Genomic DNA, 25,521 nt, shown 5'->3' on the forward strand with positions numbered 1-25,521 from the left:
GTGCTATGTCCATTTGTAAAGTTGAGAGAATTTGAGACTCCTCCAACTCCATCCAAAGCGGGACCCCAGAAAAATAAAGCTATTCAAAACGACAGCGATGAAGTTGTGCAGAAGATGGGGAGCAGCTGGGGAGTGTCAGGGTCAGGGACCCCTGACAGCTCTGTCCACAGCCTCCGCTGGCCCTCAAAGCCGTTTGCTTCAGTTGGTGTGGGATAAAATTTGTGTTACCAACAGCACCTTGCGCTCGCTGGCAAAGGGGCTTTAAACCCATACGTTTATTTTGGGCAAGAGTTAAACGCAGCTTTGTCGCGGCCCGTCCGTGCCGGCGCTCGCCCTGTGGGTGACGGGATCGCATCACGGCTGTCCCCGGGCCCGGCCCCCCGCGCATGCGCAGCGCGGCGCGCGGGGCTCTCGCGAGAGCGCGGCGGTAAACAGCGCACAAGATGGCGGCGGGCCCGGCGGCGGCGGCGCGGTGAGCGCGGGGCGGGCGGGACGGGCCGGGAGCTCCGCGGCTCCCTCAGGGTCTGCGGCGCGGGACTGCTTTGCCCTCCGCCGCGGCGTGGGGCTCTCCCCGCCGGCTGTCACTTTATCCAACCTGCCCAGGCCGGGAGCGGCGGCGCTGGCCCGCACGGTGCCCGGCCGAGCGCTGCTGCTTTAGTCCGGTGCCGGGCCCGGGCTCGCTGGGCTCGCTCGTGGTGCTGGCAGAGCTCCCCGGCCGGGCCGGTGCTGTGCCCTGCAGCCGGCGATCCTCCGGGGGATGGGGTGCCCTCGCTCCGCCAGGAGCAGGGAGTGAATCCGAGCTAGCGCTCCTAAGGAGGGGCAAGTTTACAAATGTGAGTCCCATCCAGCCCCTCACGGTGTGGGTTTTAAACAGAATAAACCTGTGAGCTGCTGCTCCTTTGCTCTTGGTATCCATTGTACTTCTTTATCGTGCTTACATACAACCTGTTATCAGCTATAAGGGTGTTTGTGTTGCTCATTTGTGTGGTTGTTTTATTTTATTGCTATAGGGGTTATTAATTGCTGAAGTGATAAGGCTCAGTCAAGGCCAGAAGTCAGTGCGCTGTAACTATGTTGAGTTAGGAACGAAGGGGAAACTTAATAATCACAAGCAGTGCCCAGTCTATGGTGTTGTCAGTCAAATAAAAATAGAGGTAATTTCTGTCCCTATTACAGGGAAATACTTGATAATGCTAAATAAAGTTAAATAAAAATGAAGCAACAGCTGTTGCATTCAGACTTGATTTGTCCACTGTGCTGTGAGGTCAGCCCATCATCCCCCTAAATCATGTGAATCCTCTAATAAAGATCCAGTCCTGGACACAGCTGCAATATACAGTTCTGTTCTGCTTCCCCAGGTGCTGTGACAACCCAGACATAAATGTTTCTCCTTTCTTATCTTTTAATGGCTTTTTATGTCTCAGTTGCTGGTTGAGTGTTTGGAATTCAGAAGAATACCAGCATTGCAATTTTTCATTAGTGTATTATGCACTTCAGAACATAAGGGAAGGAGGCTGTACTTCCATGTAGGAAACACTTTCAACACCTTCCTTTAACTTCACATTCTGTAATCAGCTCTTATTTTCTCAGGTGCCTATGTTCTTAGTAACACCCCAGCTCAAAAAAATTTTGAAAGACTTTTTTTCATGCAGATTTTCAAGCACAGTTACTGCAGCTTTGCCTCCTCTGGTATCTCTTGTCCTTACCTTTGGCATAGAGTTTGAATCTGATTCGCTTTGTGTAAAATGTAGTTCTGTGCATTATTTCTATTTGCTGTGTTTCTGATTGGAAAAAAAACCACATACTTTTTTAAGTGTCCATGGACACTTTTATCATGTTAGTATTTTTTTTTCAGTTTTTCCCTGCCATGGGACTTGCACGTAGTTTGTAACTTTTTGCTCCATTTACATGAAATGTGGTCGAGTTTGGTGGTCATTGTTGCCTGTTATCTTGTCAAATAAAATATTTGAGTGTTTCACATTTGTTCTAGTCTGAACAAGGGCAATGCTTGAGTATTAGTGAAAAATTGTAAATTAAATATAAGGCACTTTTTTCCACTATTATTTCTCAAACAGAAACAAAAAGTGTCAGACTATAGAGTTGCACAAACTGTTATTATTAATGCATCTAATTATTTTCTGTATTCTGCCTTACAGGTTGGTCTGCAATCAGCTTTGCTAATTCTTCTGGAGAGTTAACTTTGCCATCAGAAATGGAGTACAGGACTCAGCTGCTGCATCCTGAGTGACAATCATTTTATGCAAAATGGAGAAGAAGCGGAGAAAGAAATGAGCCTGATCACTAGGCTTCACCTGAAAAGACCATGAAATCTCTACTTATTTTGGATCCAGCTTTCAGAATATCCTGTTGATCAGCACAGTGGAAGCAACGTTTACTGAAACAAAAATGAACTAGTATATAAAGAAGAAAATTGTGATTTGAATATATGGAATTTTTGGAATGAAACCATTTTCTTCTATGACCATGAAGTTTGCAAACAGCTGGCTTGTTCTGTTTGTTATTTTACTCTGTGGCAAAAAACACTTTGGTACCAGAGTAGGGAATTCCTCTCATGAGGCTCACATATGTCCTGGGTGTTCTCGTCTTACTTTGAAAGTGGAGTTCACTTCGACAGTCGTGGAGCATGGTAATAAAAAATAATTCATGTCATTTTCATGTGTATGTTACTGATTTGTGGTGTTTGTGCAATTGTAACTCTCAGGGTTTCTGTAGAAGCACATAATCTGCTAAATTCTCTATATTCAAAAAGAGGAGCACTTTCTCAAAGGTTCTTTGTTTAGCTGAGGCAGTGTTTCAACAAGAGGAGGGAGAGGGAAATGCAGGGGATTTTAAAAGTGAAAATGGAGTGTGAAGGCTCAGGTGGGCAGTGTGGTGTGTTTATTTGCCGTTTGTTTTGACCAGTGTCAGTGGTATGCTTGAGGCTCTTTTATGAAATGTGACCACACAGATGGGCCTTGAAGGGGAGAGAAGAGCAAGGAGTGTCTGTGGATTTGTTAAAGAAAAAGTTTGGATGAAAAAAGAAAGGAAAAGTTTGCATGGAAAAAATGGCAGATAATAGTGAAGGGAGCAGATGAAAGGCAGAGTGAGTCAGATGCTGCTGGGATGGCAGAGGATAGCAGGACACCTTGACCCTGCATCCATGTGTTGCCTCAGGAAGCTGCAGTATTCCTGCAGTGAAGCTGTGCTGTGCCTGGGTGCTTGCAGGAGGGTGGCAGGAGTGACATTGCTGGGCATAGCTGGCCACAACCTTGACACAGTGAACGTGGTGGTGTGAGCTGGGGGTGAGCCTGCTGACAGATCACTGGTGCAGATCAAGAACTGGACTGTTGAGTCTGACTTTGTTTTCTGAGTTTGTCGTAGTTGGTGTCAGTAATTTGCACTAAAGCTCAGTATCATGTAGAATCTTTAAACCACACCTGTCAAGGAACACACTGAATTGGCATATCAGTTTGTAACAAACCTGTTCCCTCACCCCTGCATTTCACCTTCCCCTGATATTTACAATTCTACCTTCCTTTCAGAGGCTTTTGTCATATTTCTTGTATTTCCTGATGCAACACCCCCACCCCTTCACATAGTGCAGAAATAAATTGCAAACTGGTAAAAGCAACAAAAAGGGCCTCAAATTGTGATTATTTTTTCTGAGTAAAGAAAAGAAAAATTCAGACTTTGCAATGTGAATTCATGCATAAGCTGCTTAAACACCAGTTCTGATAAAGTTGTGCTCTTGTTCCAGAGTACATTGTGGCTTTTAATGGATACTTCACAACTAAAGCTCGAAGTAAATTTATTTCAAGTGCTCTAAAAAATAGTGATATTGAGAACTGGAGGATTGTACCTCGCAACAACCCGGCCAGTGACTATCCCAGCGATTTTGAAGTTATTCAGATCAACGAGAAGCAGAAGGATGGAGTCCTCACGCTGGAAGATCATCCAAACATCAAGCGTGTGACACCTCAGAAAAAGGTCTTTCGGTCACTCAAGTATTCGGAGTGTAAGTTATTTTCTGTGTGGCTGCATGGGGTCTGCTTTGGAAAAGTGTTCTTAGCCTTATTTCAGACCATCAGCTTAGCATTACACAAATGAGAAGTGCTCTGCAATTTTTCTTTAATAACAGAAATCTCTTCTTTTGATTATAAAATTATAAGGGTCTTGTCATGCATTTGCTGAAGCATGCTTTATTTCCATCCACAACATAGAAATGTTTCTTTTGCAGCACTTGGTTACCTGAGAATAGGGACCTCTGTACCCATAGTAGATAAACCAGCAACTTTTACTGATTTTGGTTGGAGAAAATTGATACTCAATAATCTAAAACTTTTCTTGGAACAGTATGATGTTTTAAGTTTGCAGAAGGATCAATTCTATTATGCTTTTCCTCATGCTGTTTTTAACTTCCTTCATCCTAATTCCACATAGCTGATCCAGTGCTGCCCTGCAATGAGACCAGGTGGACTCAGAAGTGGCAGTCATCTCGCCCCTTGAGGAGAGCAAGTCTTTCTTTGGGTTCTGGCTTCTGGCACGCCACAGGCCGGCACTCGAGCAGGCGCCTGCTGAGAGCCATCCCTCGCCAGGTTGCCCAGACCTTGCAGGCAGATGTCCTCTGGCAGATGGGTTACACAGGTATGCTTTTGCTTGTTGCCTGAGGACAGTAACCTTCTTGGAAAAACAAGTGAAGTGTAAGGAGAGGCTAATTGACTCGTGTGTGTTAACCTCTCACTGGCTGCCAGGTTGCAAAGATTGAGAAATAATTTGGTTTGGAATGCTTTTATGTTTATGGAGTGCTTGTTTGTATATGTGTACTTTACTTAGGGGAAGTTGGTCATGTTTATGATCTTTGACTGAATTTCTGAATTGGAATGGGAGTTTATTTATTATCTATAACTGACTTGGATTGTAAATTTAAAAAAATTCTCTTTTAACTTGAGGGAATAGGTTTGCTATGGAGCTGAATCAGAAAAATAAATGGGTTTCTCTTAATAGGTGCTGGTGTGAGAGTAGCAGTGTTTGACACTGGTTTGAGTGAGAAACATCCACATTTCAAAAATGTAAAGGAGAGAACAAACTGGACTAATGAGAGAACCTTGGATGATGGTGAGTTACTGTGCATTTTCCAACTATTCCTGACACTTGTGTGTTTTGTGCTTGCTGCTGTGCTGTTAACCTCTGTTAAAACTGTGTATCTTGATATTTAAAGCTTAATTATGCAGTGTCCCAAGCACTTTGTGCTCATACCAAATTCAGCAGGGAGTGCTGAGGTTCCGAGAGGGTGGTGCATAAATTTCCTTGGAGTCACATGTGATACTTCATCATAGCTGTTGAAAAAGGTCAGGGCAAAAAGTTACTGTGCACCTGTGAATATGTTGCCAGAGAAGGTAGCAGTCAGAGCAAACCCAATAAAGGTGTTTTCTTTCCTACTCCTTGTCATGTTGCTGCTTCACAGTGGTACAAATTTCCACCCTGATGAGAGACAACATTTTACTTCCTTACAGTCCTAAGTTGATCAGAGTTTGACACCTTTTTGTAAAGTTTTTCTATTCTGTATAACTGATCCTTTTATTTTCTGCACTATATATTGTGTTCCTTTTTCCCTGACCTGCCCTAACCATGTACTTTCACAGATAATTAACTTCATAAAGTTTGGGTCAGTGAGTCAGTTGGCCATTGAATCTCCCTGGAGTTCAAGGTAGATGCTTGTGTTGCTCAGTCTTGTGTGCACCTCCATAGTTTTGTTTGCATAGTAATTACTTTACCTTGCAGCACCTGCTTTTGGGTAACTTTTTTGTAAGTTTCGTGCCCAGAGGGTTGCTGGACAGGCAGATTTGGAGGACAGAAATAAAATATGAGCAGTCCAATAAAGCAAAAGCTAAAGTATTTTTTGAGGAGAGGAGAAAAAAGTGTTTTCTTGTCTCATTTCTCATGCTTAAAACATTTGGTTATTGCAGACTCAGGATAAAAATCCTTTATGAAATCTGCATTAAAATACATTAACTTTGAAATGAGCTACATTTTCCAAAATACTGTTTTTTGTCATGATTTCATTGGTAGCAATCAGGAGTGAATAGACTGGAGAATGAATCACCCAAGTTTCGTCAGCTGGTTTGTCTGGCTACAGTGTGCTGCAAATTCTGTCCCTGCTGAACCTGGTTAGCAAAATAATATTCAAAAAGACTAGGATTGAACCCAGCACTTGTGGTTTGTTGTAAAGTCTGTTAAATTTATGTGATTTTTGCTATAGGTGATATTCAGCAGTAAGAATCCTTGGCAATGAAATTGTTTGTCTTCTAATGTCTTACTTTGTTTCCTTCTTGTGCTGCTAGGTTTAGGCCATGGGACTTTTGTAGCAGGTGTGATAGCCAGCATGAGGGAATGCCAGGGATTTGCTCCAAATGCTGAACTGCACATTTTCAGAGTGTTCACCAATAATCAGGTAGCTCTTTTACATGTATTTCAATTTCTGCCTTTCCAGGTTAATGTTGTAATAATCCTTTACTTTGGGATTATTGCATGCACTCACAAATGTAGATATTGATAAGTGGAAAGGATACAGCTTTCTATTATAAGAGTTAATACTTCTGTCAGTTTCCAAATCTGGTATATTTTTCAGAAATAGTATGTGTAAATCTTACATGTGTAATGGAGCAGTCACTCAGGTGTACTGAGTGCTAGAAATTTAAAACCATTGTCACTTTTGTCCTTTATTTGGTGTTGTTTTCCCTCTCTGTCTAAAGTGTATTGTCATGAAATCTCTGGATTTTTTGAATGGTAACTTCTCCTTTTTCTTACATAGGTCTCATATACATCTTGGTTTCTGGATGCTTTTAATTATGCAATTTTAAAGAAGATAGATGTTCTGAATCTAAGTATTGGTGGGCCAGACTTCATGGATCATCCATTTGTTGACAAAGTTAGTATGAGCAAACGAAGTGGGCATAGTGTTTGTATCTCACACAAATGCTGGACTTGCAGAGCTACTTGTTTGTGTCTGGTCTTGCTGACAGTGTTTCATTTGTGTAGCAGAGATTTTGTGCAGTGTACAGGCTTTTAGGAATATATATATGGAATGCATTTAAAAACCCCAAGCACAACCCAGATGTTCACAGAGTAATGAAGAATGTCTTTTAACAAAATGCTTGATGATCTGCTAGAAAATTACTCCCAAGCAGACAACTAAAAGGACCTTTAATAGGAGCACTTAACTGAAGTCCACTCTTGGGGTTTTATTTAAATCTCTCCACGGTTAATTTATTTAATGGAAAAAAAAATGTGTATGACATGATTTTAGTGAATTTAAGAACAAATAGGACAAAAGTGCAGGTAGTTGATTCAGTGTGTGCCGAGAGATTTGGTTCAGGTTAAGATGGAATTAGGTTTTCATCTTTGTAAATGTCATAGTTCCCTGAATTTTTGGCTTGGCCTTCAAAAGCATTAAGTGAATTAATTTACTTTTCAACTAAAGGATATAGTTGTTCTTTGTAAAGGCCAGTTAAGGGGTTTGAGATGTATAAATCCTTCCTTGTTTTTTTATGATAACCTGCATTGAAATTTAGTTTGACAGTGACTTCACTGTACTCCCCAGAGCACTACTGGAGGGGATTCATAATAACTACTTGATTTTGTCATCTGCAGTGCTCTGTTACAGACAAGAGTTTTCCCTTTGGAAATCTTAAGAATCTAAAGAATCTTCTTACACAGAAGATTCCATCAGCAGTGTTGCTGTCAAGGCTGGGTTATTGCTCAAATCATCTTAAGAAAGTTCAGACCTTAATACTGGATATACAGTGAAATGTATCTTGTAAGGCTCAGAAAAAAGTTATATCGGTTAGAAAAGTCTCATTTTTGGTGGTAGAGCCTTACTGTAAACATTGTTTTTTGTAGGTTTGGGAGCTGACTGCCAACAATGTCATCATGGTCTCTGCTATTGGCAACGACGGCCCTTTATATGGGTGAGTGTCAGCTTCAAAGCAAACCAACTGTGTTGTTATGTGGGTTTGGAAGGAGTTGTGCTTGGTCAGGAAGTTTTCTCTCCTTTTTTTTTCTCTCTGATCTTAGGAAGTGACTCAAGTTAAACTCTTTTCCCTGTCCTTATTACTTGCATTTTGTGAAGTACTTAACTAAATGTTTTTCTTGAAACAATGGAAAGTCAGCAAAAGAAGCATGGCAGTGCTTCCAGCTGACATTTGCCTGTTAGTGTGAGCTGACAGCTTTGGGTACTGATCTTGGACTTAAGGAATATAGAAGGGATCAAACACAGAACAGTGTGTGGTGTATTTCTAAAATGCCTAAAAATATATTTTGTTTTGTCTTCAAGGTACATAGTTTGATAGTTACTGAGTTAGTAACTGCCTGATAAGTTGCTGTCACCTGTGAAATATGTGACAAAAATCTCATGGCAGCACTTCTGTTACCAGCATAAACTTACAACTGTATCTTGTTTTTTTGGGTATTGTTTTAATTCTTTTATTCCTGTCTCCTGACTTATTCTAGGACTCTCAATAATCCTGCTGACCAAATGGATGTGATTGGAGTAGGTGGCATTGACTTTGAAGATAATATAGCTCGCTTTTCATCGAGGGGAATGACCACTTGGGTAAGATATTTTCATGGTGGCTGCTCAGATTTGCAGCCAAAATAAGGGCCTTGGAAGGGCAACCTTTTCTGAATGAGCAATCCTATGTAGATATGTGTTGGAGAAAAGATTTCATCAGAGATCAGAATAGTTAGAAATTGTAAGTCTGTAAGCAAGAAGCTTAGTGTTCTTTTCAGGGTTTCTCATTATTAGTCCTGACTACTATTGACATTTTTGATTAATTTATAAAACATCCACTTCCTTTTGATTGATGGTGAAGCCTTGTCTGCAAACCTCTCTACTCTTGTCTTTTAGTTGAAAAATGCTAGGATTTCCAGGTGCTACATGTGAAATTGCCTGTGGAGCTGAGATGGTGCTTGCTGCACACATAATATCAGATGAGCTTGCACAGCAGTCTTGATCAAGGGGACTGTCACATGTTTTAGTTTGTGTAGCCAGTAGCAGTGTGATTCTCATTTTGTCAGTAGTTTCCTGCTTAGCAGAAATGCTGATCAGCAGTAACCTTGAACAGTTGGAAACTTGTCCTGAACAGCTTGAGTCCTTTGGCTTAGTTGCTGTTCCGTGATGCTGAACCTTGGGTAATTTGGTTGCTCATTTTACTTCTGAATAACCTGCAGTTAATTTAAATATTCAAATGAAACCATCAGAGTTCATTTTACCTTAGGGCAATAATCCATTTGTTTTTTTTTTTCACAGGAGCTGCCTGGAGGTTATGGCAGAGTGAAGCCTGATATTGTTACTTACGGCTCTGGAGTGAGAGGGTCTGGTATGAAAGGTGGGTGCCGCTCCCTCTCTGGGACAAGTGTGGCATCTCCTGTGGTGGCAGGTGCTGTCACTCTCTTAGTGAGGTAAGTCTTAAATAAGAATCTCTAGAAAGATAGCAATCAGGAGAGTCCTAAAATTCTCAGTAAAGGAATCCATCAAATAAAACTAAATTGTGTTCAGATGTAGGAAAACAAACTTGGAGAATAAAATCACTGTTGTTCTGCTTGAGACAATACCTTATCTGGCTGCCTCTGTGTTTCATGAAAAAACTTGAGAACTGTTTTGAATAATAGTTTGGTCTTTGAGAATATAGTTAGGGAGAACAGTACTGTGAGACAGTTCTGTCACATTTTTAAAATCATTTGGAATTGCTGTGCTTCTGTCAACTGTCGTAAAAAAGCAACTGGTGCAAAGTAGGCACCTTTAATAGGGAATTATCTATGTACTTGTAGATTTTATAGGATGCAGGATTTTATGGCCATTATTCTGTTGCATAACTCAGTTGTTGCACACTGAAGAATTTGAAAGTGGGAACTGCAAGTCCATACCCTGTGTTTGTCATAGCTACTCCATGAGACAAACCTTTATTTGAGAAACATGCAAAAAATTCAAAATCACCATCGTATTTCCTAAAGAAAATGGTGCATTTTAGTTTGAACAACAGAGGTGTTTTTCCCCCTTGGAAGAGCGGTATTTTATTTAGCATATAAAGATACTGCCCTGGTTGTAATGACTGGTGGTTGTGAAACACATTGTATGGAGATAAATACATGTGTTATTAGTTTTTAAGAGAAATATATCAGAGACTTGTCCCTCTTCTACATTTGTATCATGTGAAATAAGCAATAACAGACAGATGTGGTCAGAGAGTGTTACAGCAAGCTGATTTTATGGTCTATTTTTTCCTGTTTCAGCACAGTTCAGAAGCGTGAAATGGTGAATCCAGCAAGTATGAAGCAGGCCCTTATTGCATCAGCACGGAGACTTCCTGGAGTCAACATGTTTGAGCAAGGACATGGCAAATTGGATCTTCTAAGAGCTTATCAGATCCTCAACAGCTATAAACCACAGGCCAGGTTAATTTTAATCCTTGATTAATTGATGGCACAATAGAATTTGCTCTCTTGTTTAAGAGAACAGGTGGTGCATGTGTAGCTCAGTTGAGCAATCTGTGCTTGTGCAACAGTGAGGACTTGCACAGATCTTGCATAATCTCAAGCATGAATTTTGACCAGAGAATGGATGAGAAGTCACACAGCAATGTAGGGGATGATCCTTTTCTCTCATAGCCTTAGATGTTATGACTAATGTAAGAACACAGTGGAAAAGGACTTAAATTTTAACTTTTGAGAATAAGGATGTTCTCCTTCTACTGAATATTTCCTTTTTTGTGTGTGAAAAGATTTTCACAAAACATTAAAAAAAAATAAATTAGGGAATAAAATTTTGGGGCATATTTGAGAAATGAGGTGAGAGCTTGGTAAACTATGACTGGCGTGGTTTATCTGAAACCTTTTCATAGTTATGTGTAGTGGCACATTCTTCTTTTTATTGTTAATTTTTCCTCTTCAAATTTTCCCTCCTCTGTCCTGCTGTAGTTTGAGTCCAAGCTATATTGACTTGACCGAATGTCCCTACATGTGGCCCTATTGTTCTCAGCCCATATATTATGGAGGGATGCCAACTATTGTTAATGTTACTATCCTTAATGGCATGGGAGTCACTGGGAGAATTGTAGACAAGGTAAGTATTAACATTGTTCCAAATTGTGACTGGAAGTGTTGCTAAAACCTTCCTTGGAAATACTACTTTAGCATAGAATAAACCTCCCTGCTGTGAGCAAGAGATACAAAATGTTTGATTAAAGGGTGCACCCAGATTGGAGGGTTTGTCAACAGGAGCCGTCTACAAGGTTTCAAGCAATACATTGGTTTCAAGGCGTGTAACATTTTATCTTTGCAAAACCAGATTGAATTAGGATGTACTTAGAGATTTCTTTGTATCCTCTAACAGCATTTAAAATCTTCTGGACGGACCTTCTTAATGTATTTGTATTTTCATCCTGGAGCATAAATGATCTCAGTAAAGGATCCTGATGCTAAATTAAGCCTTTTCCATGGGTCAGAGCGACCTGAATGTATCAGTTTAGCCAGGCTCTGCCTCCGAACCTGTTCTTTCACACCAGTGCTTGGTTGGCCAGGGAGCCTTTTAATTAAGTAAGTTTAAATGTAGACTAGATTTGAGAAGTGATACAAGTTTAAAAAGACACCTGTCCTGTAACTCCAGCCAATGTAAATGAGCCTAGTTTCAATATTTTTAGTGTGACTCCTGAGGTCTGTTTTAGATTCAAGCTTACATTAAAGGGCATTGAAGCTCTTATCCAAGGTCATTAGTTTATGGTAAGACACACAGCTGATGTAATTGGCCTGTGTCTGTTCCACTGTTAGCTTGCCTTATTTTCAAAGGGAAATCTTGTATTCTCACCAATACATTTTTGCACAGAATGTTAAAGCGGGTTTACTTGGGCAGCTTCTCACAGTCCTGCCTCTGAAAAGCCTCTGGTCTGGCTCATTGAGGCTGTCACATTTGGGTTGAATCACTGACACAACACCTAACTTTTAGGCTTGGAGGGCACCTTTAAATTTGATATAATCTTCAAAAGACCTAATGTTTGTTACTTCATGCAGAGGAAAAGGGCTATGTGGGCAGAAAGTGGTGATTGCAAATACTGTGTTACCAATGTTCTGTATTCTTATTTTCACAGCCAGACTGGCAACCCTATCTCCCCCAAAATGGGGATAACATTGAAGTGGCTTTCTCCTATTCCCCTGTCTTGTGGCCTTGGTCTGGATACTTGGCAATTTCCATCTCTGTAGCAAAGAAAGCAGCATCTTGGGAAGGCATTGCTCAGGGTCATGTTATGATCACAGTATCATCTCCTGCAGAAAATGAAGTAAGTTCTGTGCATTTTGGATTTTCTGGGTGAAGAGTTATCAAAACTGCTTTCTGATGTGCAAATAGCTTGGTTTTAAGGGTTTGCTCTAGCCCTGTCATTTGAAGAATAAGTTAAATTTGGGTCAAGAAATTAAAGAGTACAGATAATGTTCTTTATGATTGAGAGCAAATTGCATGTAATTTAGAATCAGGAAACCTCTCTTTGGGACCAACACCATAATTTCATTTGTTTATTGTGGATTTTAAGTAATGTATTTTGAAAAAGATTGCCTAAATATGTTTCTTCTAGCACCATGCTTAATTGTTCCAGAGAAGCTTTTCAGATTTTGAACAATTGAACTAAATCACAATTGTAACATATGTTAAGTATTTTACATTCTGAGCATAATTATAAACTGTTGAGTGCAGAAAAAATTACTGCAGCAATTTAGGGCAAAAGTAATCTCTTGGTCTCTGGAGCTGGTACTGGTGACAAAAAGTAGATTTGGTTCCTCCAGTTTTTTGGTCTTTTACAATCCATGGTTAACTGATTGCTGTGGGGAGAAAGGATTTCACTGTAGTTTGTTCTGTCCTTCAGTCTAAGAATGGTGCAGAGCAGACTTCAACAGTGAAGCTTCCAATCAAAGTGAAGATTATTCCTACTCCACCTCGTAGTAAGCGAGTCCTTTGGGATCAGTATCATAACCTCCGCTATCCACCAGGATACTTCCCCAGGGATAATTTGAGGATGAAGAATGATCCATTAGATTGGTATTTATCTCAGGTTCTATTAAATCAGTATTTCTGGATTGTGTTAATGATGTGATATAACTTTACTGAACAGTTCTGGCCTTTTTTGGAGGGGCATGAGATTATGTCTCGTAAGAGATCTGTGAAAAGCACTTGTACTCTATGCTTTTGGTGCAGGATTGTTTTTTGAGCTCTGTGGTTTTATTCACATGAAATGAAAAACTTTTAAAATACTCATTTAAGACACTTAGATTTTTGTTTGGCTTTTCTATTCTGACCTAATTTCTCACAGGAAATTAAAGGGGACACTTCATTAACTGCTTCAGCATTCATTTATCAAACAAACTTGACAGTTTAAAAGACCAAACCCCTAGTTTCTTAAGGGAAAACTGTCTTCAAAGCAGGGAAAGATTTTGCTGATCTTTCATGGATTGAGAAGGGAAGCATCCATAGGAAAAATCTTGCAGCAGTATCTCAGTTAGGATTAATTGGGTCAGTGACCAGGACAAACCTTTTGGAGAGTTTCTTGGAGTATGCAGAGGTGGCAGGTGGACAGGATTTCAGAAAATCGAAAAGGTGGAAATCAGATTTCTACATGCCAGATCTAAATGTCTTCAACACTCTTCTCTTTCTAAGGAATGGTGACCATATCCACACGAACTTCAGGGACATGTACCAGCACCTCAGGAGCATGGGGTACTTTGTTGAGGTTCTTGGTTCCCCATTTACATGTTTTGATGCAAGTCAGTATGGTAAGCATGAGTTAATTCCTGAAATGACCTTTTGTTGGAAGACCAAAAATGTTCTGAGGGTACAAATAAAAATTTTAGTGGTAGCAGAAAAATATTTTGACATTGCAAGTATTTAGTATTTATGTGCTGATGTTTAGTTGTGTGGAGTATTGCTGGAGAAGCTTGCTTGGGAGTTTAGTAGAGTTAGTGCAATTCTCTGTCATTACCATGAAAAGAAGAGAGGGAAAGCCAGCCTCTGAGTGAGTTAAAAGCCCTTCAGTATTCAGCCCCACAAAGGCAGAACTGTATTTGCCAAAAGATTTTGGCACAGTCAAAATGTAGCATGACCTGTTCAGCAGACTAAAATCAAAGGTGTCCATCCTGGTTCTTTTTTATGTTTATGATCTTAGATTAGATAAGAGAGTGAGTAAAGTGTTCATCCAACCATATGTGATAGCAAAGCAGTATGTGGTTTGTTTCTGTGTTCATCAGGAAGGAAATTGGATAGGTTGGCCAGGGAGGGGACAGAGCAAGTTGTTTGTGCTCTTTTCTGCTCCCATATACCCCTTGTTTAACCATTGCATGCTCCAGAAACCCTCTTCTGTTTTGGGCTGGGATATTTTTCAGTGCACTGTAAGGTGAGAGTGCATTCTACTGAGTTTGCCAGTTCTGGAACTGTTGCCAGTAGTAATTTTTTGTTTGTGTTGATTCCTCAGTGAATATCTCACCTCTGCTTTTAAAGTTCAGTGGATGTACACATGGTTATGTAAATGTTAGCCCTTAAAAAGTAGGAAAACAGTGTTTCTTCTGAGATCACAAGTTTTATAATTGATAGAGAGCAGCATTAGGGGACTTCTCTCTTCTCTGATTCATCATTTTGTTGTGCCTCATTTGACTGTAGTTTGTTGGGTTTCCAGAATTTCCTGAAGAAGAAGTGAGGGGAATAAAACTCAATGATCTTTGGTCCATCTGCCACTTGTCCCTAGCTTGTGTTGTTTTCACACTTGGTGAGGGTGCACTCTGTCCCATTCCTACAGGATCTTTATCAGAAGACTTTCCAAATGCAGACTGTCTGGACTTGTGGAATTGGTGTGGTTGCAAGGAACTGTGAGACATAGGGCTCACAGTGGTTTATCAGGTTGCTCAGGGTATCATCCTGTCAAGATTGTGCTCTGGAAAATTTCACCACCTCTCTGGGCAATCAGAAAGGGAAGAAGGAAAAGGGCTTGGTATTTAGAAGCAGTCTGAAAGCTTAAGCATGTTTTCAGTGAATAAAAGTGTGTTTTTCTGGTTGTGTTTTTTTTTGGTGATGCAGAGAAGGTTGTGCTTGCTTGTTAAGAGGAGTGGGAGAGGGTTATGTGAAAGTGGCAGTGGCACTTCAGTCAAGCCTACCAGAATGCAGCTGTAGTTTTCAAGGGGTGAATCAAACCACATTTCAGAGTAATTGCTGTCTAGCCGGCTGCCAATCTGCAGTAGTAAGTACTGTTAGAGCTGGAGCAGTGAAATACCTCCTGACCAGGCTGCATCTGCATTAGCACTCCAATTTGGATCTGGTGGATCCCCTCATTGTCCAGCTGTGCCACAGTTTGGCTCAATTTATGAACATTTGGGTGACACCAAACTGGAAAACACACACCTGACACATGTAAGCATTCAGTTCTTGAGACCACACAAGCAGGAGTCATAAGTAACACCTTAAAAACTTCCTGGGCTGCCAAACTAATTTTGGGACACATTTGTCTTATATTTACCATCCTTAAATATGACTTCATTAGATGAGCTGCCAGAGCAGGGCACATGGACCAGATAATGGGAAAATGTACACTTGTGTTGGCTTCTGGTAACATCACAGTGACCAGCCTGGAGAACTCCTGTTTCTGCTTTTACACACAGGAACTTTACTGATGGTGGACAGTGAGGAAGAGTATTTCCCTGAAGAGATCAGCAAGTTGAGGAGGGATGTTGATAATGGGCTCTCACTGATAGTCTTTAGTGACTGGTACAACACATCTGTGATGAGAAAAGTCAAGTTTTATGATGAAAACACAAGGTACTGACTTATTTCCAAGTGCATTGGGAAATAAAGTGCCACAGAATTGCACATATTACCCAAAAAATCCCAAGTGTGATGCACTGTACTTCAGCACTTGGGTGTTACCTGTAAGAAGGTGCTACCTTAAGTAGCAGAACTGACCTTAGGCTACAGCTGAAGGAGCATAGCTACCCATTATATCATGGTTGTGGAGACCTTTTTGGTACTGTATTCTACTTTTAATGCCAAGTAAAACATTTACATTGAAAAGAAATAAGAAATTTGAGATGTGACCAACAAGTAAGAATGGACATGTTTTCACTTCAGGGGAGCAGAGTTGAAAGAAAATGTGCATTGCAAGAGTATCACCAGGTCATGTACCTGTTACTGAAATGATTGCATGTTTATATTGCATATAAAGAAAAAATACATAACATTTACTTCATTATAAAAATGAGAAGCAAAATACATGACTGTCATTTTTACCTTAGCCAAACAAAGAGCATAAGACTGAATTTCTTTCTAGTACACTGAATTTTTAATGCAGCTGAAATGCACTGAGAACTTTGCATCAGTATTATTTAACTTTAACTCAAAAGCAGTGTTGTCAGAGACAGCTGCTCAGATGCCTGTGGAGTTAAGGAAGGCTTTGAGATGTAGTTCATTATTTAATTTGCTTTGGAAAATTCTGTATTTTTTTGTTATCTAAACTGTAGGAGTATATTCTGTATACTAATGAACAGTGTTACACTGTAATTTTTACAGGCAGTGGTGGATGCCTGATACTGGAGGTGCTAATATACCAGCTCTCAATGATCTGCTTTCTGTCTGGAATATGGCCTTTAGTGATGGGCTGTATGAAGGAGATTTTACCATGGCAAGTCATGAAAGTGAGTACTGGAGTCCACTGCCTATGCAGGCTACAGTGGGGTGTTTGGGAAATGGTTTCTGCAAGTTTGAGGCTGAGCAAGAGTCAAGGGAACCACTCAGATTCAGTGAAAAGAGTCTTGTAAATGATTTCTTAAATTATTTCTTCCTTTGTAGACTTTTTCATGGTATTTGATTTAGCTTTTCAGTTTAAAAGAACTCCTAAATTGAAAGATTTGGAAAGTGTGTAAAGGTCTGCCTGTGCAAGCTGTGCTTAGCAATGCTTTCTCTGCAAATACACACATTGGTCAAAATGTGCAAATTCAGAGCAGAGTTCCTGGGAATGTTTTCTCCTGGGCTTGTTGGGTAGGGAAGGGAGGGAGTGTAATTTTTGGTCTAAACAGCAGTTTTGTGATGTTTTCCAGTGAATTATGCATCGGGGTGCAGTATTGCAAAGTTCCCAGAAGATGGCATTGTCATTGCACAGACTTTCAAGGATCAGGGTATGAGCTTCCAGGTCCTTTTTTCTGTGTTTTGAGTGGAACTTTGGGGTCAGTGCACAAGCAAGGTTGCAAAGTCTAAAGGTCTAAAAACAATAAATGCAAACCCCCATTTATTAAATAATGCAATATCCAAGTGTTATATGCAGCCCTGTATTGTGTTTGCTGTTTGAAACACATCTGCATGTACATGTGTCTCTGAAAGGGGAGGAATTGTGTTGTAATTGTATTACTTGTTCACATTTCTCAAATTTCAAATGCTACTGAAATGTATCCCCTGGTCATTGCCATATTTAGCATGAGTGTGGTAGCTGTGGTGATCTGAGGATATAAATAAGGAAAATTTTAGTAGATAAAATGTCACCAGTGAAACTCTCATAAGGGAAAATTTTATGCATACAGGATGCCTGTGGTCTCAGATTTGAGTGCTCTGTTCTCTATGCATTTCCATTCTTTTTTATCATAATGTCTTTTCATTTGGGAAGGAGTAATTCAAAACTGTAATGGCAGGAGGCAGTTTAAAAAATAAACCTTGTATTTGATGAGCTTTTAGGAAGTGCTGTGCAGTAGCAGATGACCAGCACTCTTAGGGTGTTGCAGTCAGGTTTGTGCAGATGGGTGTAGAGTATTTGAGTGTGAGAGCAGGAGCAGATACAGTGCTTCTGATACAACTCAGTAACTGCCAGAGAAGATCAGCGAGTTCATTGTGGTTTTTTTGACTTTGGATGTGCAGCAGAGGTGATTACCTAGTGGAGAAATTTTCTGGAACAGTAGAGCTCATCTGTGTGAGCCTTTTGGAGGAAAGATAATATCCCTGTATGCCGACAACTTACGTATTTCCTTATGTGAGAGAAAGACAGTGTCAGTTTGACAAGTAGCCTGCTAGACCTGCTTCTTCTGTTGGATTCTTTTCATTGCAATTCCTGAGACAGAAGAGCTCTCTGGTTTGCTTCTGCTGTCTAAGCAGTGTCTCAAGTAAAGGGGTTAAATTTCAAATATAAATATGAAAATAATTTTTTTTTTAAATTAATATAATTTTAAGAAGGAAAGGGAGGAAACCTTTAACCTAAAACCAGCTTTCTGTAGAATTCTGCAGAAGGATGGAAACAACATAGAGAGCAGAACATTTTGACTTTAAACCTTTTGCTGAAGATACTTGAATTTTTTCTTCAAGGTTGTTGAAGATAATCCAGGTTGTGAGGTGTTTTCTTCTTCTCCACCAAAGAAAGAAAAAAATAATTTATAGTAGGAAACTTTACAATCAGGGTCTAGGAGCAGTTTCATTTTTGTCATAACATTGTGGGATTTTGAAAACTTGTTGCAAAAATGTGTGACATAGTGTGGGGCATTGTTGCATTTGTCAGCTGGAAACGTGGGCTGTGTTGTTTCATGGGTAGATGGATATTGACTGCAGGCTATGAAATTTATTTGTGCTTTGCTTTAGGTCTCGAAGTTTTAAAACAGGAGACTGCTGTAATTGAAAATGTCCCTATTTTGGGGCTTTACCAAGTTCCTTCAGAAGGTGGTGGCAGAATAGTTCTGTATGGTGACTCCAACTGCCTGGATGACAGCCACCGGCAGAAAGGTGAGCCTGGCACTGGGACAGTCACTGTCCTGCACTGACAGCTGTCCTCTGGGGCTTTCACAGCCCCCACCAGAAGCAGATGGCTTTTAGGGACTCTAAATATTCCTTACTGGGGATTAATTTCAGTTCTGCAGAGCTCTGCTGAAATGCTGTGAGATGCAAAAGAGCACCCCCCATTAAATAGCTCTCTGATAAATGGGGGTGTTTCCCACACACACTTTTGTTTAATGTTCCACGAGCTTTGGGGGCTGATTTTTGGGGTTGGCTGTTTTGCAAGAGTGGTTTGTGGTTTTGTTTTTTTGGTGTTTTGGTTTTTGTTTTGTTTTGTTTTGTTTACAAAAGGCACACAAAACACGTTCATGAATGGTTACACATTCTTGATCCAAATTTATGAAGAGGCCATTAGGAGATCCTTCCACTTTTTCCCTAGTTACATCTATAGAACCTTTATATAGAACATCTGTGTATCTTTTGAGTTTGCACCTCAGCCTGCCTTGTTCCCTTTGCAATATTTCCTGTGGTGATTTATGGTAATGTTCAGTGTTTCAGTTGTGCTTTACTATTTTCAGGTTATCCTATTTTGACACAAACCAGCTGGTGTAAACATGTCAGAAAGTAGAAGCTTCCATTTGTTGTCAAAGCATTTGTTTGCAACTCTAGGTAGCACTTGTGTGACTTGTGTGTGTGTATGTTTTCTGTGGCTCCCAGAGAAGCCATGCTCTCTGCCTACACATTATGGCTGATTCTTAAAAAATCTTTTTTTTCTAGCAGTTTGTCTTATCTGACTTTGCAAATTTTTAAGAGGTTGCTTAGGTTTCTCATGACATGGAAAGCACAAGCTGGTAGATCTGGTTTGAGGGGAGGAAGATAATCCAATATGTGAAGTCTTTTTCTGCATGTCCACTGCACAGAACTGAATCTTCCTTTTGTGATGAAAAGTACATCTATAATTTTTTAGGCTTTTGTCACTGACATTTTAAAATACTATGTTATGTAATCCATCCCTTGCCTAATTTATTTAAGTTTAAAGGAACTTGCTGCATAAGGGAGCTCTCCATCTGTAGCTCATTTCTTTCTCTACCATGCATTTTGGAGTTTTGTAAGAGTTCTCTGACTTTTCCTTCTCTCATTTTGGATTGCTTCCTGTGAGTTACCCTAACACCTGCACATTGGTGCCTTAGTGCTTGCTGCAGGTTATTGAAAGCACATAACAAAAAAGAAGATGCATAGCGTTAAATTAAGTAACAGAAAATAATGCTCTGTGACCTCCCTAATACTGTTAAATTCACTGTGATGTCTGAAGAAAGAAAGAGTGGAATACTCTAAAGAAATCTTTCAAAATTAGCTTTTAAAATGTGAACCAGGAGCTATGTTTCTTGCAGAGACATCGGTGGCTTTAACTGAGGAAAATTCCTAACATTTGTGAATATAAATCCTTAAAATCTGTTTGACCTCTTTGAAAAATCAAAGGTTAGGGTTTAAGGGACACTGGGATTATGAAGATTAACTCCCATTCCCAGCCAACTTCCTAGGGGTAGAAGTTCTGAGAAAAATACTTTGCTGTGTGGTGGAAACAGCTGATAAGGCATTGTCCTACTCCTGCAAAGGGAAGCTTTAGAGTTGTGATGTGAACTAGTTTGTTCATTCAGGGTACCTCTGGATTAAGGTGGTAATAATTCAGGAGAGAATCAAAGCAAGGGATCATGAGCTTTTGAAGTGCAAAGGAAAACCACAATCATGTGTATTGTGGTGTTGATTCCCAGCCTGGTCTGTACTACAGCTGCTGTAGTTTATGCTTGTACCTTTAGCTGGGATGTAGCCAGAATGTTTCTCCTTTGTTTGTTTATTTATTTTTTTAAGCTTGAGAAAGCAAATGAGTCATATCCTTGCACTGTAAACATTACCTTGTTCTTATTTTTGTTTGCAAGGTATTTATTTTGTCCTTTCAAAAAAACAATTGGTTCTCCATTTCCCTGTTAAGAAATATACCAGAAACTCAGAACTTGCCTTGCTTCCACTGAAGAACCTCATGATTTTTGTCAAAACGTGGATGGCCTTGTGCAATCTGGAATTCCTGTATTCAAAACATTTTTTTGTGTGTGTTCTGCTCCCCAAAAGAGCCTGATTTGGTACACAAGGGACGATATTTTAAGACTGAACAGATTAATGTTGTGTTTGTGTGTTGCAGGGGAATGTGGGGTGTGTGTTGAAAGTTGCATCTTTCTGAAAGAAAGCAAAATGGATTGTAATTCTAAATGTCATTAAAGCCTTCTTAGCAGAAAGATAAGCCATTTGAAATGTGGCATAATGCATGTCGTGTTTTGGGGCTTGGGGCTGTGCAATCCACAGACTGCTTTTGGCTGCTGGATTCCCTGCTGCAGTACACGTCCTACGGGGTGATGCCGCCGAGCCTCAGCCATTCCGAGAGCAGGCAGCGGCCGCCGTCGGGAGCCGGCTCCGCCCTCCCCGAGCGCATGGAAGGTGAGACACAGCCTGCAGCTGGGGACTGCAGGCCAGGAGCCTGGGCCAGACCCCTTGAGTTATGTGCCAGGAAGGTTGGTTTGCTGTGAGCTCTGCAAGGCTCTGCTGTTTTACTGGAAGAGAGCACGTTTTGCAGGGTTTTGTTGTGATAATGTAGTTGTGATTATACTGAAGAAAACGTTCCTTTCATAGAGTAGGAATATTCAGATGCCTGGTTCTGCAGGGGAACATTCTAGTTACTAGTTACAGAGCATTATGAAGCATGCAGTCTTATCTCACATGCTGCCAAGAAAAACTTGGATTAACTGCTGTGGTAGGTGAAGACTCTTACTGTTTTGTAAGGTACCCTTAGAGTAATTCTAATATTTAGCTATGAGTCCTCATTACTGTAAACAGCTCCTGGGTTTACAGCAGCACTCTTTAGCCCAGGGTCAGTGTTGGTAACTTTTGTCTTGCCTGTGTTTGGGTAAGCCAGTCTCTCTGCTGTGAGTTGCAGGTAACCATTTGCATAGATACTCAAAGGTGCTCGAGGCTCATTTGGGAGACCCTAAACCCCGGTCCCTTCCTGCTTGTCCTCACCTGTCCTGGGCCAAACCACAGCCTTTGAATGAAACTGCCCCCAGGTTAGTATATCTTTTTTGTACAAGAAGTCTCACTTTTGAGTTCAGCTGAAAAATTATTTGTTCAATCTGCTTTCGAAAAGGATAGCTGTAATGCCTTTCCAATTCCTAGAAAAATACCAGGTTGCAAAGAGGAAATAATGATTAATGCCTCTTCAGTGAATAACTCTGACTCACCTAATAGCTACACTATGAAACTCAGGGATTTTCAAAATAACCTCACAAGTCACTGTTGTGATTGAGTGATTCCAACTTCGAGTGAACAGTCTTGATGAAACCCATTGTCACCGTGTGCCTTGGAAAGAGTTTTCTGAAGTGTTTTCTTGGACAGCTCCCCTGGTGTTGCCTTCTCTTGTGCCTTTTGTCAGTCTCTTGAAGGAAAGGGCTCAGCACACAGCCCTTGCTTGTATGCTCGTGGTTACTTTTGGAAGTCTCTGTGCAAGAAAGGGAGTTACTGGTAAATAGTTGCTAATCAAGGTTGTGGCTCTGTGGTGTCTGAATTTAAATTTGGAGGCCTGCAAACTGCAGAGCTTAAGGAATGGGTCAGGTCATGATTTGGGTCCAGACTAGTGAGTTATATGTAGGTTGTATATGTACTCTCACTTCTATATGTTCCCACAAAATTCCTTACATTAATGAAGTAAGTGGGCAGACATCTCTGTCTTTAAATTTCTTCTAGCAACCTTTGGAAACATCAGAAATTGTTGTCAATTGACCTTGATAAAGTGGCACTGCCCAGTTTTCGACAGAACCGACCCCAAGTGAGACCATTGTCCCCTGGAGAAAGTGGAGCCTGGGACATTCCTGGAGGTAAATATTGAAAAGTTTGAAAGTTGCTGTTTTGGTTTTGCTTTTTGCATAAGCTTTGAAAAAAACCCAAAACACAGCACAGCCATATGAGAGGCCACTCTTTATTTTCAATTGTGAAAAATGTGCATATATTAGTATGGCTGTGTTATAAAAGGCTGTCTGATGAAGAATTTTTTTTTTTGCATATGAATAGTCTGTTCAATAGAAAGTGTGCGTGACATACTGGGAGGAAGATCTTGGTGGGTGCATTTTGATAGCTGAGGTTTCTTGGATGCTGTTCAGACTGATGGGTCAGCAGCAGCCCCTGTCCTTGGGAGCTGTGACCACATACCCACTGCTAATTAAAATTCCTTCTGTGAGTGCACCAAAGCAGAGTCCAGAAGAGTTTGTCAGAATGGTGCCTTGGGCAAGCTGTTACTAACAAATGATGTCTAGCACTCAGAACAGCTTTCAGGTGGGCAGCTCTCGTGTACAAGCTTGGCACTGCAGGCTGAGGTGGAAGCAGTTGGAAAGCCTCCTATGTGCTCTTTTCCCAGTCTGAGCTGCTAGGCCAGAGATACCTGCAAAAATGATGGATTTGTTTCGCTAGCTCATCCTCACTGTATGCACAGTCTCTGGAGCAAGCAAGCATGAAATCACTTTCCTTGTTCCACCAGAATTTGAATTTCAGCAATTACTTAGTAGTAAGATTACGGTCAAGTGTCTGCATCTCTCTTCTAACGCAAAACAGAAGACTGTTGTTATGGGGGACTCTGGGCTGTGCTTTCATGTGCCCAAATAGGTCAAGGTGGAAGTGCTGGTGCTTTTCTGTAGCGTTAGCATCCCATCTGATTTTCACTAATCGGTCTGCAGCTGTTAATCTGCCTGTCTGAAGTGTAATCTGATTAATGGTGCCTGGGCTTTGAACAGGAGTTAGCGGCAGATCCTTTAGGTAGTGGCATTAGCACCACAAAGCCATCGTGGCTCACGTGGTCCCTGCTGCCTTCCAACACTCTTTGCCTTTCTAGGTATAATGCCAGGCCGGTACAACCAGGATGTGGGACAGACCATCCCTGTCTTTGCCTTTCTCGGTGCCATGGTGGTCCTGGCGTTCTTTGTGGTGCAGATCAACAAAGCCAAGAGCAGGCCAAAGAGACGGAAACCGCGCGTGAAACGCCCGCAGCTGATGCAGCAGGTTCACCCACCAAAGACACCTTCAGTGTGAGCCCTGCCTTGCCAAAGATCACCTCCTTGGACTGCTTGCTTTCCAGGGCCATGCATCGCTCCCAGTGGAGGTGCACCTGACATCATCTCACAGTCTTTGGTTTGTGGAGAGAAAAAAAGAACCTCAGTTGATCATCTGTACATAAACTGCAGCTTTAAGCAGCTGAAGCCACCAAAGACTTGAATACTGTTTAAATGGCTGCTTAGTCACTTCATATCCCAACAGGGGAAAATGGACCTTTTTTTTTTAAGCTGACCAAACTAAAATTTATTTGTTTAGAGGCTATTTTCTATATTTATTGATGGGGAGGGCGGGGGAAAAGTCACTTTAAGGACCTCTGCTAAGGAAAAACAAGTGCATTTTTTTGGATGGAATGCAATTTTCTAGAATGGTATTATGCTGAAGAGTATAACATGCACCATTAAAGGAGGAAGGGACTGAGAGAGACCAGTACAAATCAGTGAGGCATACTCCTGCAGTTTATTTTTATAAAGCCAACTACCATGATGTTTTGTAATTTTTGGTCACGATTTCACCGTTGTTGGTGAAGCAGATTTTTCAATAAATATGTTATCTATATGAAGCAAAGACAACGTGCTAAGAGGCTCTTCTTTCCACTTGCAGTCAAAGAGAGCAAATTGTTGGGTAGTGAAGATTTTCATGTCACCTCTCTTCCCACCATATCTTTGTCCTTAGCAGCAGTATCCCAAGCTGCAGACTTTCCTTTGGAGCACTGACTGGGCAGTCATACAAACAGTGCTTGCTCTGAGTGAGCACAAGGTTCTGGAAACCTTCAAAACTCAGCAGCACATGATAAGGAGAGAGCTCTCAAAGAGCTGTATGGAAACTGTCATGGGAATGGCACCTAACAGCACTATGTGGTGTCACAGAGATGAAAACCCAATCTCCTTTGGTTTGTCCTGCTTGAAAGCCCATGAATTGTCACTGGCTTAAATAAGGATGCAGACACAAGTTTTCCCTGTCTGTGCCAGTTAATATTGCCATAATTGACACAGCTTCTCTCTTTTGTAGTGAAGCTGTGAGCACTTCCCTGCCAAGTGCTTTCATCATTGCTCCAAACAAGCACCTTTTCTTAGGAGGAGCCAGGAGCTGGTGGCTGCCTGTGTTTGTGAATGGAATGGCAGCCTGGGCAGGTAAGCAGAGTGCACTGGTGAACAATCCTGGGTGAGTCTGTGGTCAGCTCTGGACATGGCTGGAGAACGAGCAGTCAGGGACTGCCCTGCTGGGCAGTCTGCACCCATCCTCTTAGGGCTTACCAGCAGGGGTGGGGGTGGGCTGTGGAAGGTGCACTGCAGGAGAGAACTTTGCTCCATGTAGTGTGGGACAGGCCTATCCAGGCAGCCATGGATAGGGTTTGTCAGTGCATGAGTGTCCTGTAAACAAGACTGGGCAAACCAATTTTCCCTAACCTGAAGAGTGGTTGCCTTTTTCCAACATTTCTCTTCTGGAGGATGCACTGGAAGAGGCAAGATCCTGTTGCCATGGCAGAGAAGGCACTGAGCTTTTGCTTTGGAGCCATTAGTGGAGCTTGTTAGGGCTGAGAAGATGGTCCCAAGGTTGGGCTGCTTGTGCCATCCCAGTGGGGTTGGAGCCTCTTGCTCCTCCCTTTC

At 41.1% G+C, this 25,521-nt stretch overlaps 1 protein-coding gene across 3 annotated transcripts; it reads left to right on the forward strand.

Moving 5' to 3' along the window:
• Positions 1-86: 86 nt before the first annotated feature.
• On the forward strand, positions 87-24,483 carry MBTPS1 (membrane bound transcription factor peptidase, site 1). 3 transcript variants are annotated; one of them, XM_056501066.1, is made up of 23 exons: positions 87-833; positions 2,157-2,647; positions 3,758-4,015; positions 4,441-4,644; positions 5,005-5,115; positions 6,342-6,451; positions 6,812-6,928; positions 7,900-7,967; positions 8,509-8,611; positions 9,308-9,459; positions 10,291-10,452; positions 10,975-11,119; positions 12,141-12,329; positions 12,909-13,081; positions 13,697-13,812; positions 15,685-15,841; positions 16,589-16,713; positions 17,116-17,193; positions 18,635-18,775; positions 21,125-21,256; positions 21,747-21,879; positions 22,556-22,686; positions 23,694-24,483. In XM_056501066.1, exons 2-23 carry the CDS (start codon positions 2,461-2,463, stop codon positions 23,888-23,890), a joined length of 3,189 nt encoding a protein of 1,062 aa, XP_056357041.1. In that variant the 5' UTR covers positions 87-833; positions 2,157-2,460; the 3' UTR covers positions 23,891-24,483. The 3 variants fall into 3 exon arrangements, with proteins under 3 accessions (XP_056357041.1, XP_056357040.1, XP_056357042.1); XM_056501065.1 differs by having other exon boundaries at positions 87-472; XM_056501067.1 differs by having other exon boundaries at positions 87-472; positions 21,753-21,879.
• Positions 24,484-25,521: the final 1,038 nt, after the last annotated feature.

Source organism: Oenanthe melanoleuca, chromosome 11 (assembly GCF_029582105.1).
Source record: "Oenanthe melanoleuca isolate GR-GAL-2019-014 chromosome 11, OMel1.0, whole genome shotgun sequence".
NCBI lineage: Eukaryota > Metazoa > Chordata > Aves > Passeriformes > Muscicapidae > Oenanthe > Oenanthe melanoleuca.

Coding starts and splice junctions, on each gene's coding strand:
- MBTPS1 (XM_056501066.1), top strand. CDS start 2,461: ATGAAACCATTTTCTTCTATGACCATGAAGTTTGCAAACAGCTGGCTT. Junction 5,116..6,341: donor TGAGAGAACCTTGGATGATG/GTGAGTTACTGT, acceptor TTGTGCTGCTAG/GTTTAGGCCATGGGACTTTT. Junction 13,813..15,684: donor TTTTGATGCAAGTCAGTATG/GTAAGCATGAGT, acceptor TTTTACACACAG/GAACTTTACTGATGGTGGAC.